General features: G+C 45.6%; 1 protein-coding gene across 1 annotated transcript in view; it reads right to left on the bottom strand.

Moving 5' to 3' along the window:
- Positions 1-7,196: 7,196 nt before the first annotated feature.
- LOC121275871 (trace amine-associated receptor 1) overlaps positions 7,197-16,909 on the bottom strand; it is an 83,344-nt gene continuing 73,631 nt past the window's right edge. The window contains exon 2 of the mRNA XM_041183639.1: positions 7,197-8,258. Coding sequence (XP_041039573.1) covers positions 7,197-8,258 — 1,062 coding nt within the window. The remainder of the gene's footprint in view (positions 8,259-16,909) is intronic.

Genomic DNA, 16,909 nt, shown 5'->3' with positions numbered 1-16,909 from the left:
AACCTGTTGCATTTCTAACTTTTCCCAGTTCTGTGAAAGAACATTGACCTGAAATATTAGCTCTGTTTTTCTCTCCACGGATGCTGCTGAGTATTTCCAGCATTGTCTGTTTTACTTTGGAAAAAAAGTACCTTTTGTTTTGTTCAAAACACAGTTGGTTGCAAAGCTTTGGGAGTTAGAATGCTGGGCGGGCCAATTTCAGGTGGTAAATAGCCTCCCTTGTCCTTGACTTCCCTTACATAACTTGTCCTATCGCTTTTGACTCTGTCCGCAGTCCATTGCCACTGAGCTGTTGTTAGTGTCTCGTCTCGAAGGGGATGTTTTGGACTTTGAAAGACGTGTTTGTTTGTCTTAACCTCCCTGTTGACATGTGTGGCTCATGTGGTACAGTTGAAAACCAGGGTGAACATATAAAGAAAATCAATGGCAAACAATTCATCTGCACGTACACTTTGAAATGAGCGGAAATAATCGAGAAAGAAGTCAGAATGGACATAGATGTGAAACACTTGCAGCGGGGTAGGCAATATGCGTGGGAAGGAGATCTACATGCTGAGGGAAGATGATACAAATCCCAATGTGCCTTAGACTAACAAACAATGGCAACAGAGTTCCTCACGTCCCCAGTAACTCCAATGGTGCAGTGGGCAACGTGACATAAGTCTGCAGTCTGGGAGCACACAAAGGAAACATAGAATAAAGTATTAACTGGCCTGTCTCTGATCAGTGGAGTTTATTTAATCACTGGAGCTTGTTGTATCTTCCCCTGGAGGATAGGGTCAAATGGCAGCAGGATATACAGGCTGCAAGGCCACAATGTGAAACTCCTAAGCTAGTCTGGGAAGGCCCCTAAATAGTTTCTGTGGGACCTAAGGGTATCAGGTTTAAGAAGTGCCAACATCCCCCACCCCGGCCTGAATTTTTCGGCTGTCGGACCTGCACGCTCGACGTGTCTGGGAGCGGCCGGGAAACGGACCCCCGACTGCAATTGGCCCCGACCGCGATTCCACGCTGGCTGGCCAATTAACAGGCAGCCAGAGTGAGACACGCGCTGAAAAGCTCAGCGCTGCTGGGGTGTGGATGGGAAGAGGGCGGCCGATGACATCACTGCGGGTGTGGGTGAGCGCTGTGAGAGACCTCCCAGAAGGCAGATCTGCAAATAATAAAATAAAGCATAAAGAAAGCTGCAAAAAATGTCGGTGCAGCACCATCAAGCACCTGAAAGCAACCCTCATCAAAATGCTGTCCACAGATATTTATCTTTATTTTATTTCCTAACGGAAATTTCACCCCGGCCTTGGGTGAGGTTTGATGGAAAATGTAAAGGCCGCCCTGGCCAAGCGTAAGGCCAGACCAGTGAAGAAAAATCAAGGACAATTGACAAAAGAAATACTGCATGATTGCGCAATGACGTTGGGACACTCGTCCAACTTCATCCCACTGGATTTTACACCCGGTCGGGTCAGGCGCGCACCTGCCCGCGGACCATAAAATTCTGTCCCCTGACCCCACACATGCTCCTCCTTAATCTGAACTCTTTTGAAAAATGAGGGTGAATTCCAGCAGATTGGATTCCATCCTAAACTTTGACTCCAGTCCTGATTTCAGCCCTTCAACAACTCACAAACATTGGGTTCCATGTTTCTCTCTCTCTCTCTCTCTCTTTCTCTGTCATGAACATATTGGAGTGTTCTATCCTGCTTTGCACATCGGTGTTAGCTATTCAGAGCATGTAAGGGAAACTCTTTGTTTCAGGAGTGTGGTCCTCACCCTCCTAAACCTCCTATATTTCCTCTGGGTGTGGCACCCTCTCGGTTATTTAGCACAAAGGAAGTTCTTCCCCTATCCTGGAAACATTGGAAAGACTGCGAACTGTGAGGAGGACAGTGTAGAACTTCAAAAGGACATAGACAAGTTGGTGGAATATGCAGACAAGTGGCAGATGAAGTTCAATTCGGAGAAATGTGAGGGGATTCACTTTGGTTAGAAGAACATAGGGAGACAATATGAAGTAAAGGATACAACTCTAAAGTGGGTGCACAAGCTGAGGGACCTGGAGGTATATGTGCATAAGTCATTGAAGGTGGCAAGACAAGTTGGGAGAGCGGGTCATAAGGCATAAAGCATACTAGGCTTTATTAATAGGGGCATAGAATACAAGAGCAAGTAGGTTATGTTGAACTTGTTAAGACACTAGTTTGACCTCAGCTGGAGTATTGTATCCAATCCTGGGCACCGCACTTTAGGAAGAATGTGAAGGCATTGAAGAGAGTGCAGAAAATATTCAGGAGAATGGTTCCAGGAATAAGGAACTTCAGTTACAGAGATAGATTGGAAAAGACTGTCTTCCTCAAAGAAGAGATAGCGAAGAGGACAATTGTCTGGACAGAGTAGATGGGGAGAAACTGTTCCCAATTGCAAAATGATTGAGAACGAAAGGGCACAGACTTAAACTAATTGACAAAAGAAGCTAAAGCGACATGAGGAAAAGCTTTTATCACACAGTGAATGTTTAAGGTCTGAAATGCACTGCCTGAGAATGTGGTGGAGGTAGGTTCTATTATTTTATTCATTCATGGGACCTGAGCAACACTGGCTAGGTCAGCATTTCTTGCCCATCCCTAATTGCCCTTGAGAAGGTGGTGGTGAGCTGCCTTCTTGAACCGCTGCAGTCCATACAGTGTAGGTATACCCACAGTGCTGTTAGGGAGGGATTCCAGGATTTCAACTCAGCAACAGTGAGGTATTCAAAAGGGAATTAGACTGTTACCAGCAAAGGAAGAAAGTGCAAGGTTACAGGAAGAAGGTGAGAGAATGGCACTAAGGAAATTGCTCACTCAGAGAGCTGGTGCAGACATGATGGGCTCATTGGCCTCCCTCTGCGCTGTAACAATTTCCCATCTCTCTCTCACATAGCCCTTCTTTCTGTTCCCTTTTCTGTTCCCTTTGCTGTTTTCTCACACCATCTCTCTGCCTCCCCCTGTGACTCTCTATCTCTCTCTCTCTTTCCCTCTCTCTCTGTCCCTGTCGCTCTCAATCCCAGTCTCTCTGTTTTTCTAAGTTTCCCTTGGTACATAGCTGGAGCTCCTTTAATGGAATTGTTTTCTGGGAAGTGAAGGAAAGCATAGATAGGCCTTTGGCTTCCGACTGCTGGCCATTGACTCCTGTTAATAGTAAAGATTCAATGTTTAACATAACCTCAGAATGTCCTGAAGCACCTCATGGCTCTCCTTTGGAAAGGTGCCAAGGGATCTTTCGCGTCCACCTGAGAGGGCAGACGAGACCTCAGTATAATGCCTCATCCGAAGGGTGGCATTTACAAAAGGGGCCTTTAGATTAACACAGTGGAGTTGGGGTCACCTCCATGTAACATCGACAGCAAAGAACTTGCAAAGAGCAGTCCATCTACAAAAGACTGTCTCCCTCTGCTGGTCTATGCTGGTAGTAATCTGTCTTTTGAACAATCTTGAAATTTGTGAGCAGCTAGTGGCCTCAGCTGGTTAAAAACCATAAGATACACAGAAAGGTATCAGGAAATGAAAGCTGTGACTGAAATCAGTAGCAGCAAGTGAAATTTTCCCCTTTTTTGTTATTCCACACCCTGATGTATTTGAAATTTTGGTTCTATATCTTGTAAATCAGAACCACTTGCATTTTTAAGTTCAAAACACCAATGTAGTTTAACAGCAATGTAGCTATTGTTGTAATGTAGGAAAAGCAGTAGCCAGTTTCAAGCTTCCACTAACAGCAATGTGATAGTGATCAGATGATTTGTTTTTATAAAGTTGATTAAATATTTGCCCAGGACGACCAGGGATAACTCCCTTGCTTTTCTGTGAAAGGAACCATGGGATTTTTTACATCCATCTGGGCGAGCAGATAGGGCTTCAGACTAATGTCTTATCCAAGAGGTGGCACTTCTGGCAGTGCAGCATTCCCTCACTACTACACTGGATTGTCAACCTAGATGTTATGCTCAAGTCCCTTGGGTGGAACTTGACCCCACAACCTTCTACCTCAGAGATGTGAGTGTTACCAACTGAGCCAAGACTAGCGCCTTGCAGCAGAGATGGGTTGGAATCAAGCTGAACACTAGCGTATATGTTTGTGTGAAATTTGTCTCTGCATCATTTGAACAGGTAAGCTGTTTAATACACCTTTGTAGGTAAAAATTTCACTATATAATTTTGCCCCATAACATTGCATGAAGACCGATTACATAATCTGGGTTGCTGACATACGTTGACTGTAGGTAAACCAAGGAATTAATACCATAATATTGGATCTAAGGCATTTCATCACAGTAAATGATTATGTATCAGTGTAAAGTATTAGCCCAATTTAGGCTAATTTGCCAAAAAAAAAACAAGTTCCTTGGTCAACTTAGCTATTGGCTTACTTGTGCCAACTCAGTAGCAATAGTGTCACACCAGTCAGAACCATCTGTGTTGGTCACTATGCCCCTGATTTCTAAGACAGCTGGCATATCTTGGGTGTGATGACAGGACAAGCACCCAATGTTAACCTCAATCCAAGGATTCAGATTGTCAGTATATGTGAGAATAACAAAGACATTAAGTCCCCACAGTCTTCTGGGGCTCAACACTTTTAAAAGTAACTTACTGGATTTTGCGTCACTTGCTAGGGCAGCAATTAATGCCCACCCCTAATTGCCCTTGTAAAGGTGCTGGTGAGTATATTCCATGATTGCAACCAAGCCTTTTGCTAGGTTATTTCAGAGGGCAGTTAAGAGTTAAGCTCATTGCTGTAGGCCTGAAGTCGCATATAAATTAGACCGAGTAAAGGGCAACAGTAAACCAGATGGGCTTTTACAATAATCGGGTAGTTATATTGGCACCATTATTGATGCTAGCTTTCAGGCCTATTTAATTAACTAATTAATTGAATTTAATTGCTCCAACTACCATGTGGAATTTGAACTCGTATCTCAAGAGCAATGAGCAACAAATGCTGACCTTGTCAGCAATGCTTACATCCCATGAAAGAATTTTAAAAAATCTCCAGATCATTAGTTCAGATTCTGCAAGGAGCACAGACCAGAGAAAAATCTTCCAAGTTATAGTTACAACACACAGTCACCCACGTTAGCAGTAGTTCTGACACACAATGGGCTAGATCTTGACTTCATGCGATAGGAAATTAAAAGGTGAGTAAGCAGCCTGTTTACCTTTCCTCAATTTTTATTTTGTATTACTAGGCCAGTATGCCATAACCACTTTGCTACCTTATCCCTGGAAACATGAAGGGGTGAACCTTGGGGTTACACTAGATTGCACAAGTGACCAGAGCTAGACTGCATACCTTCAGCACACTCCCCCACACAAAGACTCTCCAGTATTTTTGAAGGCAGACTGAGAAACCATTTGATCATATGAGGCTGGACACAAATCATGAGATTATTTTATTTCACAGACAGCAATTGGACATGCAGAGCAACAGTTATTGTCAGTAAAACTTGTCTTCGCTTAATAAAACAAAAATAACAAGCACACGATGTTTCCTCAATGCAACCTGTACAACTTGTCTTCACAATATGGTATAAAATTCTGAATAAGCTATGCTTCCCGCTCATTTTACCTTAAACAAAATAGCATCTAATTACCTTTCTGCGTTCATACTTTCTGAGGCAGAACAGCTGCTGGATTATCTGGTTTTCTGGAACAGGCAGATATAAGACATGTTCCCATTATGGTGCTTAAAACTGCTTGTGCCATGCAAATTAGTCCTGTCCCCCCACCCCGCCCCTGTACTGGCTTTGTAAACTCCAGCAGGCTCAATAATGGAGGCACTGGTCAGCATTGCATCCTTAGGATTTTCAGGTCACTAACTTCTAATTATCCTCCTAACTCTCAAAGTCTGGCAAGAACCTGCTCTAGCAACTTCCTGTTTTTCAAATAAAATCCTATCCCCCTGTATGTTCTGTGCCTATTTTTTTTATTACTCTGTGCTCACAAGCAAATGGAAGGACCTAGGCCAGAAGCACCTTCCAAGTACCTGGTATCAGGGATTCCCCAACACAGTGGTTGGGAGGTGTTTATCAATTACCAAGAGAAGCTGACAAATTGCCTGTTCTGTTCTGACTTGATGGAAAAACTTCAATACCTAGCCCATTATTATTTAATCTCAACATTTTTTAATACTGTATAAACTTAGAGTCATACAGCGCAGAAACAGGCTTTTCAGCCCATCATGTCCGTGCTGGCCATCAAGCACCTATCTATTTTAATCCCACTTTCCAGCACTTGGCCCTGTACACTATGGCATTTCAAGTGCACATCTAAATACTTTTTAAATGTTGTGAGGCTTCCTGCCTCTACCACTCCCTCAGGCAGTATGTCCCAGATTCCAATCACCCTCTTGGTGAAAACATTTTTCATCAAATCCCCTCTAAACCTCCTGCCCCTTACCTGAAATTTATACCCCCCTCCCCCCCACCCCCCGGGTTATTGACTCCTCCGCTAAGGGGAAAAATGTGAATACACTTTGTTTTTAGGAGCCCAACATTTAAATGTCATTGCAACCCAGATCCTTTGTTTGGAAAGTTGGTCAAAAATATCAAAACATGACATTTGGCTTTTCATTTTTTTAAAGTTTAGGATCCCACAAGAAACTCAGGCCCGAGAAAAATCTTCCCAGTCACAATTACAACACACAGCGACCCACATTAGCAGCGTCCTGACCCAGTTCTGACACACAATGGGATAGATCTTGGCTTTCTGTGATAGGACAAAACAAGGTGATAGTGAGTAAGCAACCTGTTTACATTTCTCCCAATCTTTAAAAATATTTCTATTGACTATTTGTGCCAGTTTGATAAAGATGCCAGCTCATCAGTCAGTGCCAGTCAATTGGGATGGATGTAACCCGGTCTGCTGACTCACACGTACCTTCCGCAATCGCACAAAGTCAAGGCCAATCCCAGCGAACAGAGAAATTCTTCCCTCTCCCTCCCCTCTTCTCCCACTGTCTGCATGGAAACCCACCCAAAGTTAAAATTAACTTCCAAGAATTTCTCTTGCTTGCTGTCTTGAGGAAGGTGTTAAACCTTTCAGAAGGAACAAAATGAATGTTACAATGGCAGACAGCAGAATGTTACATGGAGCTTACAAACCATTGACCGGCGTCATTGTCCATCCGCAGTACACACACCTTCAGCACGCCCAAGGCCTACCCACTCAGTGCACTGACTCCTGTGCAACATCCCGTTTGCTGTCCGACAAGTCAAAGTTTTGCAGAGATCGGGGGACACAGATTTTACAGCCGATAATGATGAGGAACGCTCGTCTGAATGACCGGTTGAAAAACGCGTAGAGGAATGGGTTCATGGACGAATTGCTGTAGCCAAGCCAGACCAACACCTCCCAAGTCACCCTGTCTGTCTTGTAACCCAGGAAAGGATCAATGATATTCGCTGTGAAGAAGGGCAGCCAGAAGACAAGAAACGCGCCGATAATGATCCCCAGCGTTTTAGCTGCCTTTTTTTCCTGTTTCATGGATTGTTTGTGTGCATGAGCCCTTACTAAGCCTGAGGCACTTTCCTGGATTTGGTTATCCACAGCATCAATCTGAATTGCCTGCTTTCTAGCTACCTTGTATATCTTCCAGTATGCCGCTAGCATAATGAACATGGGCAGGTAAAAGGCTATTAGAGAGGCGCAGACAGCATAGGTTGGGTTCACCATGAGCACACAGCTGCTCTTGGTCAGCAGGTCAGGGTCAACGCCTAGTCTGTGTAGCTGCATCATTATGGGGATGAATGATATCGCAGCTGGGACCATCCAGCAGGCAAAGAGCAGGATGACAACCTTCCCGGGTGACATCTTACAATGATACATGAGAGGGTCACAGACGGCATAGTAGCGGTCCAGGGCAATACAACTCAGGTGAAGTATGGAGGCAGTGCAGAACATCACATCCAGGCTTGAATGGATTCGACAGAAGGTGGATCCAAAGTGCCAACACCCTTCAATAGTTCTGACCATACTATAGGGCATCACCATAATCCCAACGAGGAAATCGGCTATGGCTAATGATAGCACAAAGGCATTGGTTGCAGAGCGCAGCTGCTTGAAGTAGAAAACAGCGAGGACCACTAGGCAATTGCCAACCATAGCGGCTGTCACAATCACCATTATAAAGATGTAAAGTCCCGTCCTGACTCCAGCCGTTCTCCAGCCTGACGAACTGGTGAGATTTAATAAACTCGAGGTATTCTCCATGCTCCGAGAAACTTCAACCTGAAGAAAAAGGGAGGTATAATTAGAAAAGACATCTTACTGTCAACCACAACCTGTGGGCGGAATTGTTCCAGATTTGCACTAAGTGCGGGAGCAGACAGGAGAAAGGACGTTTCACCCACTGGCCGCAATGGCGGATGGTCATGCTGTATCATCCTAACCCCGCCTCCTTAATCACGCATTCCCAGGGAACACGCTGTTTGGCTGACGGGCAGCCTCCGATTCACCTACCACTCTGCCATGTCTCCGTTTCCTCATGCCAAGTGCTGTATTTAAAGTGCAGCCACGTGCACGTTTTTCAGTGTTTCCAGCCCAGGAGGGCACCCAAAAGCCAAGAAAAGCGCAGCCGCACAGTGCATCCTTAGGACACCTTTTGGGCACCATTGGAGCGCGCCACGATGTCCTCTACCCCAACTCTGGCTGCAGGAGACCCATCAGTGTCACCACTCTGGCTTGGGAGGCAGTGACAGTGGTGGTCAGTGCCAACACCGCATAAAAGCGGTTCACCATCCAGTGTAGAAAGAGGATAAATTACCTCATCTGTGCTGCCAGGGTAAGGTAAACATCTCATCACTCTAAACTCGCAGACTCACTAGGCTATCACATGTTCACTGGCATCTCACTCACTGCCAGGTCAAGGGACATCTCCAGTCACTCTCTCTCACACACCCTCACATCCCCATCTGGCCTCACCTCCTCTGGAGACTTCCTCCTTTGTCCTCACCATCTTGAGGCCATTTGCACAGATCAACATGTGCCCCAAACACATCCTGGGAAACCCTTCTACCCCAGTGATGCCCTAGCCTTCCCTTGCCTGAGGTCACTTCTCCCCCTTCCCCAAGCAAGCCCTAACCTTGCAACCGTTGAAAAGCCACTGCCACATTATGCCTGACCTGGTAAGTAGAGTCCTGCCCTTGAGTGCCCCTAGGAGTGATGTGGTGTTGCCTGTGAAGCCTGGCGCGAGTGCTGCCTGATGCAAGGTAGGCAAACAAACCTCAAAGTTCTGAGTGAAGTGCAGCTCGCCAGGTGCATGGCGCTTATGTTCAGTTGTGAAACATGTCAGCGTGCAATCACACCGAATGATCCAGTGTGGGGGGATGATTCCAGTGGTCAGGGCTTATAATGTGATGCAGATGTATTACAATGAAGTTCCTGATGTGTGGCGGTGGGAAGTGCAACCCAACATTGACGGGTGGAGCAGACGATTGCAAACTGGTTTCACGACGTTGTGAAACCGATATTTGGCATCCTGCCTTATTGTCTGCTCATGTCGCCAGGCATGCCCACCACCAACGGAGGAGCGGACCATCCCACCCTTTAGTTTTTTCCCCCAATTTGCTCTATGCTGGCTTAGGTGGTCCTCTGGTATCTCATCCTAAAGACGTTCTACATCTTTTATTTATTCCTTCTCAAGACGTTGGCCCTCGTCGGTATTTATTGCCCCTCCCTAGCTGCCCTACTGAGGTGGACGTGGGCCTCCTTTTCGGAGCATTAACAGTTTGGTCCAACTGATAGTTTTTCTAGGCCACTGCAGAGGGCATTTTGCACTCAACCACTTTTGGTGCAGGACTGGAGTCACATACAAACCGGACCAAGAGCATTAATGAAGCAACTGATTTTGTGCGTCAGTCTGACGGCTTCATGGTCTGCTTTCCTGATGCCAGCCTTTTACTTCCAGGGCCTGAATTTTGCGTTCATTGGTCACCCGCGCCCACCCCAGGTTTTTTAAAACTAAATTCAAATTCTCAAACTGCCAAGGTGGGATTTGAAGTTACATTCTTTAGATTACTGGCTGAGGTCACTAGTCCATTAATCTAATCGCCACGCTACCAAACCATAGTGAGCGCTCTCAGCTTGTGGGTGGAATTGTTAAAGCTGAGCCATTTCCAATACCCATGTCTGTTTTTCAATAGGGATCAACGGACAGTGGCCAGGAGTGCCATCCCCCTCCCCCCAGCCCCCCCGCCCCCCCCCCATCCTACTCCCCGCCATGTTGATTTTTGGAAGGATATTGGCTAATAACTTAATTTTTCTGAGGAGCTGACAGGAGGGTCAGAAAGCAGAGGACATAGTTTAAGATAATTGGCAAAAGAATCACAGGGGACATGAGGAGAAGCCTTTTCACTGAGTGAGTTGTTACCATCCAGAAGGCCGTGGAAGCAGATTCATTAATAACTATCAAAAGAGAAATGATGAGTATCTGAAAAGGCAAACTTTGCAGTGCTATGAAGAAAGAGCAGGGGGATAAATTGAATAACTCTTTCAAAGAGCCGACAGATGCTATGGGCTGAATGTCCTCCTGTGCTGTGTAATTCTATGAACTACTGTACATTGCAGCCTTGCTGTATTCTATCAATACTAATATGACCAGTGCTTCTCTTCTCTTGTTTCTCCTAGGCCTCAAGCACATGGTCTTCCTCCTCCATACATCCTCACTGTATTGAAACTAAGGCTGGGATTTTCCGGCTCCGTCATGGCTAGAGCTGCCATGGGAGATTCGGCGGGCCAGCTAAAAGTCCATTGACTTTTGGCGGGACCACACAATCCCGGCAGCGGACTGGGCTGGAAAATCCCTCCCTAAGGGTCAACACTCCATTTCAGCAACTTGCATTGACAGAGCACCTTTAATTTAGAAAATTTCACTGCTCTAATTCCTTGTTTTCCAAGACCTTAGGACAATGGACTTCTTGCTCTCCCTTCTTCTCTTTCCAAACTTGGTGGCGTCCTGAACAATGGACCTTTGTTGTTTGTCAGAGAATTCAAGATAAAAAGAAAGCTTAGGAAAGATTCAGACATCACGGGCTGCATTTTAGGGGGCATTGTATTCCCCACCGCATTCCCCCCCCCACTGACTGGAAAATCAGTGGTCAGCCCGCCCACCCAAACAACAGCTGCCCCACAGTCATTTTACGCTCGGCGGGGGCGTTAATTGGCTCAGGGTGAGACTTCTGTCCCCATTTGGGAGGCTCCTGACTTCGAGAACAGCCAGCCAATCTGATCAACCAGCAGCTCTGCAGCCGCAGCAGCGCCAGGTTCGAGCAGTGACCACTGCTGGGACTGCAGGTAATACTCGAGAAGACGTGATTTAGCCCAGACGTTAAGTCTGGGGTTTTGGATGGGCCTGGCTGGCTGACCCCAGTGAGGGGGGTAAGGGGGAGTGAGGGGCCAGGTTTGAGAGGCTGGGGGGAGGGTTAAAGGGGGTATATGATCTGGGCACATGGCGCACCCCCAGCAGCCCACCCAACCCCGCCAAAGAGGTTGCCCCTCCTTGTCCAACAGCAGCCCACACAGTGAAAGCTGCTGGGCTATCTGCCTGCCTGGCCTCCACATTCCCCTGCCACAGGTAAAATAGCGGCAGTGGTGGAATGAGGCCCTTAAGTGACCATTAATTGGACACTTAAGGGGCTCAATAGGTGGGTGGGCTGCCTGAAGCCTTTCTCGCCCACCTTAATATGGGAGACAGGTTAGGTTTGGGTGGGAGGGCAGCGGGAAGGGCACCTGTTTTATTTTGTGGGCCCCCTTATTTTGAACAGTCAGGCAGGGGAGCTGTGAAACGCAGCTCCAACCCTAAATCACAGTCATTTCAATCATGGCAAATTCCATCCTTTAAAAGGGTGATTGTAATGAATTTAAATGAACTAGGACTGAAAACCTTTTTGAGTTATGCTTATGGAACATTGCCTAGCCCATCTGACTTTGTTTTTTTTATTCATTCATGGGATGTGGGCTTCGCTGGACAGGCCAGCATTTAATGCCCATCCCTAATTGCCCTTGAGAAGGTGGTGGTGAGATGCCTTCTTGAACTACTGCAGTCCATGTGGTGTAGGTACACCCACTGTGCTGTTAGGGAGGGAGTTCCAGGATTTTGACCCAGCGACAGTGAAGGAACAGTGATATATTTCCAAGTCAGGATGGTGTGTGGCTTTGAGGGGAACTTGCAGGTGATGGTGTTCCCATCTTTCTGCTGTCCTTGTCCTTCTAGATGGTAGCGGTCATGGGTTTGGAAGGTGCTGTCTAAGGAGCCTTGGTGAATTCCTGCAGTGCGTCTTGTAGCTGGTACACACTGCTGCAACTGTGCGTCAGCAGTGGAGGGAGTGAATGTTTGTGGATGGGGTGCCAACCAAGTGGGCTGCTTTGTCCTGGACGGTGTCAAGCTTCTTGAGTGTTGTGGGAGCTGCACTCATCCAGGCAAGTGGGGAGTGTTCCACCACACTCTTGACTTGTGTCTTTTAGATGGTGGACAGGTTTTGGGGAGTCAGGAGGTGAGTTACTCATTGCAAGATTCATAGCCTCTGATCTGCTCTTGTAGCCAAAGGATTTATATAAGCAGTTTGCAGCCTCCTGGACTGAATATTAAGTTCAACAATTTTAGATCATGAACTCTCTCCTCCATCCCCACCCCTTTCTCGATCCCCACCTTTTTTTCCAATAATTTATATAGTTTTCTTTTCCCACCTACTTCCATTATTTTTAAATGTTTTTCCATCCATTGTTTTATTTCTTCCTTTTAGCCTTTTTCGATCCCTTCCCTTCACCCCACCCCCACTAGGGCTATCTGTACCTTGTTTGTCCTGCTTTCTACCCTTAATTAACACATTCCTTAGATAATATCACCACTTTCAACACCTCTTTGTCCTTTTGTCTATGACATCTTTTGGCTATCTCCACCTATCACTGGCCCTCTATATAGCTCCACTTGTCCCACCCCTCCTTAAACCAGCTTATATTTCACCTTTTTTCTATTTTTCCTTAGTTCTGTTGAAGAGTCATACGGACTCGAAACGTTAACTGTGTTCCTCTCTGCAGATGCTGCCAGACCTGCTGAGTTTTTCCAGGTATTTTTGTTTTTATTTATATGGCTAGCCCAGTTCAGTTTCTGGTCAATGGTAATCTCCAGGATGTTGATACTGGGGAATTCAGTGATGGTAAAACCATTGAACATCAAGGGGCAATGGTTGGATTCTCTCTTGTTGGAGATGGTCATTGCCTGGCACTGTGTGGTGTGAAGGATACTTGCCACTTGTCAGCCCAAGATTGAATATTGTCCAAATCTTGCTACATTTGGACATGGACTGCTTCAGTATCTGAGGAGTCGTGTATGGTTCTGAACATTGTGCAATTATCAACAATCATCCCAATTCTGACCTTATGATGGAAGGAAGGTCATTGATGAAGCAGCTGAAGATGGTTGGGCCTAGTACACTACCCTGAGGAACTCCTGCAGTGATGTCCTGGAGCTGAGATGACTGGCCTCCAACAATCACAATCATCTTTCTTTGTGCTAGATATGACTCCAACCAATGGGGAGTTTCCCCCTTGATTCCCATTGACTCCAGTTTTGCCAGAGCTCCTTGATGCCACACACGGTCAAATGCTGCCTTGATGTCAAGGGCAGTCTATTTCACCTCACCTCTGGAGTTCAGCTCTTTTGTCCATGTTTGAACCAAGGCTGAATAAGGTCTGGAGCTGAGCGACCCTGGGGTAACCCAAACCGAGCATCAGTGAGCAGGTTATTGCTGAGCAAGTGCCGCTTGATAGCACTGTTGATGACCCCTTCCATTACTTTACTGATGATTGAGAGAAGACTGATGGGGCAGTAATTGGCCAGGTTAGATTTGTCCTGCTTCTTGTGTACAGGATATACCTGGGCAATTTTCCACAATGCTGGGTAGATGCCAGTGTTGTAGTTATACTGGAACAGCTTGGCTAGGGGCGCAGCAAGTTCTGGTTCACAGGTCATCAGTACTATTCCCAAAATATTGTCAGGGCCCATAGCCTTTGCAGCATCCAGTGCCTTCAGCTATTTCTTGATATCACGTGGACTGAATCGAATTGGCTTAAGACTGTAACAGAGTTAATGCTTCGAGCCTGTATGACACTTCTTCAGAGCTAAAGAGGAGTAGAAATGTGATGGATTTTAAACTGTTTAAGGTGGGTGGAGCAGGTGGAGCAAGTTAGAAGATAAGGGTAGGTGGGAACTAAAGTGATAGGTATCCATGACGTCTTTGTCAATCTCTCCTTAGCTCCTACCTATCCCTGACCTTCTATCTTGCTCCACCTGCTCCACCCCCTCTTAAATAGTATAAACGCTGAAAGGTTTGCTAATGCTGTTGGGGTGGATTTAAATTAAATTGGCAGAGGGATGGAATCCAGAAAAGTAGTTCAGAGGGGAGAGAAGCTGAGATGGAATTCGAAGTTAAAATGCCAGCAAGTGAGTCTGGAATGCAGAGGAAACATAGGCTAGATAAGACAGAAGTGAGTTTAGCAAGGCTAAATGAAATATATTTTAATACAAGGATCCTGATGAATAAGACAGATGAGCTGAAGGCACAGATAGGCACGTGGGAGTATATCATATCTATGACTGAGACTTAGCTAAAAGAAGGGCAGATTAGCAGCTCAACATTCCTGGTTATAGGCTGTTCAGATGAGATAAAGAGGGGGATAGAAGAGGAGCGGGGGGATGGGCTCACAATATTAATCAAGGAATCAATTATAGCTGTGAGGAGGGATGATATCTTGCAATGATCATCAAATGAGGTCATATAGGTAGAAGTAAAAAACACAAAAGTGACAAACACACTGTTGGGTATGTACTACAGACCCCCAAACAGTCAGGGAGAAATAGAGGAACAAATAAGCAATCAAATTTCAGAGAAGTGTAAGAGTAGTAAGGAGCAATAATAAGGGATTTTAATTACCCAATTATTAACTGGGATAGTTTTAGTGTGCAAGGTAGGGAGGGAGCAAAATTCTTAACTTGCATCCAAGAGAACTTTTTTAGCCAGTACGTAGAAAGCCCAACAAGGGATGGGGCAGTTATGGGCTTAATATTTGGAAATTAGCCCTGGCAGTTGGAAGGCGTATCCGTAGGGGAGCATTTTGGAGATAGTGACCATAACTCAGTTAGATTTAGGATAGTTATGGAAAAGGATAAGGTTGGGCCAGGAATAAAAGTTCTAAACTGGGGAAAGGCTAATGTTACTAAGATAGGATACAATTTGGCCCAAGTGGACTGGGAACAGCTACTTGCAGATAAAGCTGTGTCAGAGCAGTAGGATGCATTCAAAGAGGAAATAGCGAGAGTACAGGGCAAACGTGTTCCCGTAAAGACAAAGGGGGGACGAGGTCCCAAGAACCCTGGGTGTCAAGGGACATTAGGGTTAGGATTAAGAAAAAAACAGAAGTTTATGGCTGATACCAATACGGTATTCTGTACTCCCTAGAGGAGTATTAAAAGTGCAGGGGGGAACTTAAAAAGGAAATTAGGCAAGCTAAGAGAGTACATGAGAAAGTATTGGTGGGTAGAATAAAGAAAAACCCAAAATGGATATTTTAAATACAGAAAGAGCAAGGGAATAACTAGAGAAAGAATAGGGTCAATTAAGGGACATAGAGGTAATCTGTATGTGGACCCGGAAGACGTGGTTGCAATCCTCAATGAGCACTTTACGTTGGTCTTCACAATGGAAAAGGGCAGTGCAGGTATAGACGTCAGGGTGTAGGACTGCGAAATATTAGAGCAAATTAACATAGAGATAGAGGAGGTACTAGCGGGTTTAGCGGCCTTAAAAGTGGATAAATCTGCAGACCTGGATGAGATGTATCCCAGGCTGTTGAGGGAGGCAAAGGAAGAGATATCAGGGGCCCTGGCAGTAATTTTCAAATCCTCTCTGGCCATAGGTGAGGTGCTAATGTTGTCCCATTATTAGAAAAGGAAAGAAGGGATAGACCATGAAATTACAGGCCAGTCAGTCTAACCTCGGTGGTGGGGAAGTTACTAGGAAGACTTCTGAGGGACAGAATATATCTGCACTTGGAGAGACACTGATTAATCAGGGATAGTCAGCATGGATTTGTTAAGGGAAGGTTGTGTTTGACAAATTTGATTGAATTTTTGAAGAGGTGACCAGGACTGTTAATGAGGACAATGCATTTGATGTAGTCTACATGGACTTTAGAAAGGCTTTTGATAAGGTCCCTCATAGCAGACTGGTCAAGAAAGTAAGAGCCCATAGGATCCAAAATTGGCTGAGAGGCAGGAAGCAGAGGGTGATGGTAGAGGGATGTTTCTGTGACTGGAAGTCTAGTGGGATTCCACAGGGCTCGGTGCTGGGGCCCTTAATATTTATGGTGTACATAAATGATTTGTACTTAAACGTAGGAGATATGATCAAGAAGTTTGTGGATGATACAAAAATTGGTAGGGTGTTAAATAGTGAGGAGGGCAGTCGTAAACGGCAGAAGGATAGCAATGGACTGGTCAGGTGGGCAGAGCATTGGCAAATGGAATTCAGCCTGTAAAAGTGTGAGGTGATGCACATGAGGAGGGCTAACAAGGCAAGGGATTATACTATGAATTGTAGGACCCTGGAAATTACTGAGGATCAGAGGGACCTTAGTGTACATATTCACAGATCCCTGAAGGCAGCAGGGCAGGTAGATAATGTGGTTAAGAAGGCATGATACTTGCCTTTATTAGCCTAGGCATAGAATACAAGAGCAGAGAGGTTATGCTGGAACTGTATGAAATGCTGGTTAGGCCACAACTGGAGTACTGTGTGCAGTTCTGGTCACATTATAGGAAGATTGCACTGGAGAGAGTGCCGAGGAGATTTACCAGGATGTTGCCTGGGCTGGAGGGTCTGAGC

This window comes from Carcharodon carcharias, chromosome 1 (assembly GCF_017639515.1).
Source record: "Carcharodon carcharias isolate sCarCar2 chromosome 1, sCarCar2.pri, whole genome shotgun sequence".
NCBI classification, from domain to species: domain Eukaryota; kingdom Metazoa; phylum Chordata; class Chondrichthyes; order Lamniformes; family Lamnidae; genus Carcharodon; species Carcharodon carcharias.
This window is presented reverse-complemented; position numbering and strand designations above follow the sequence as displayed.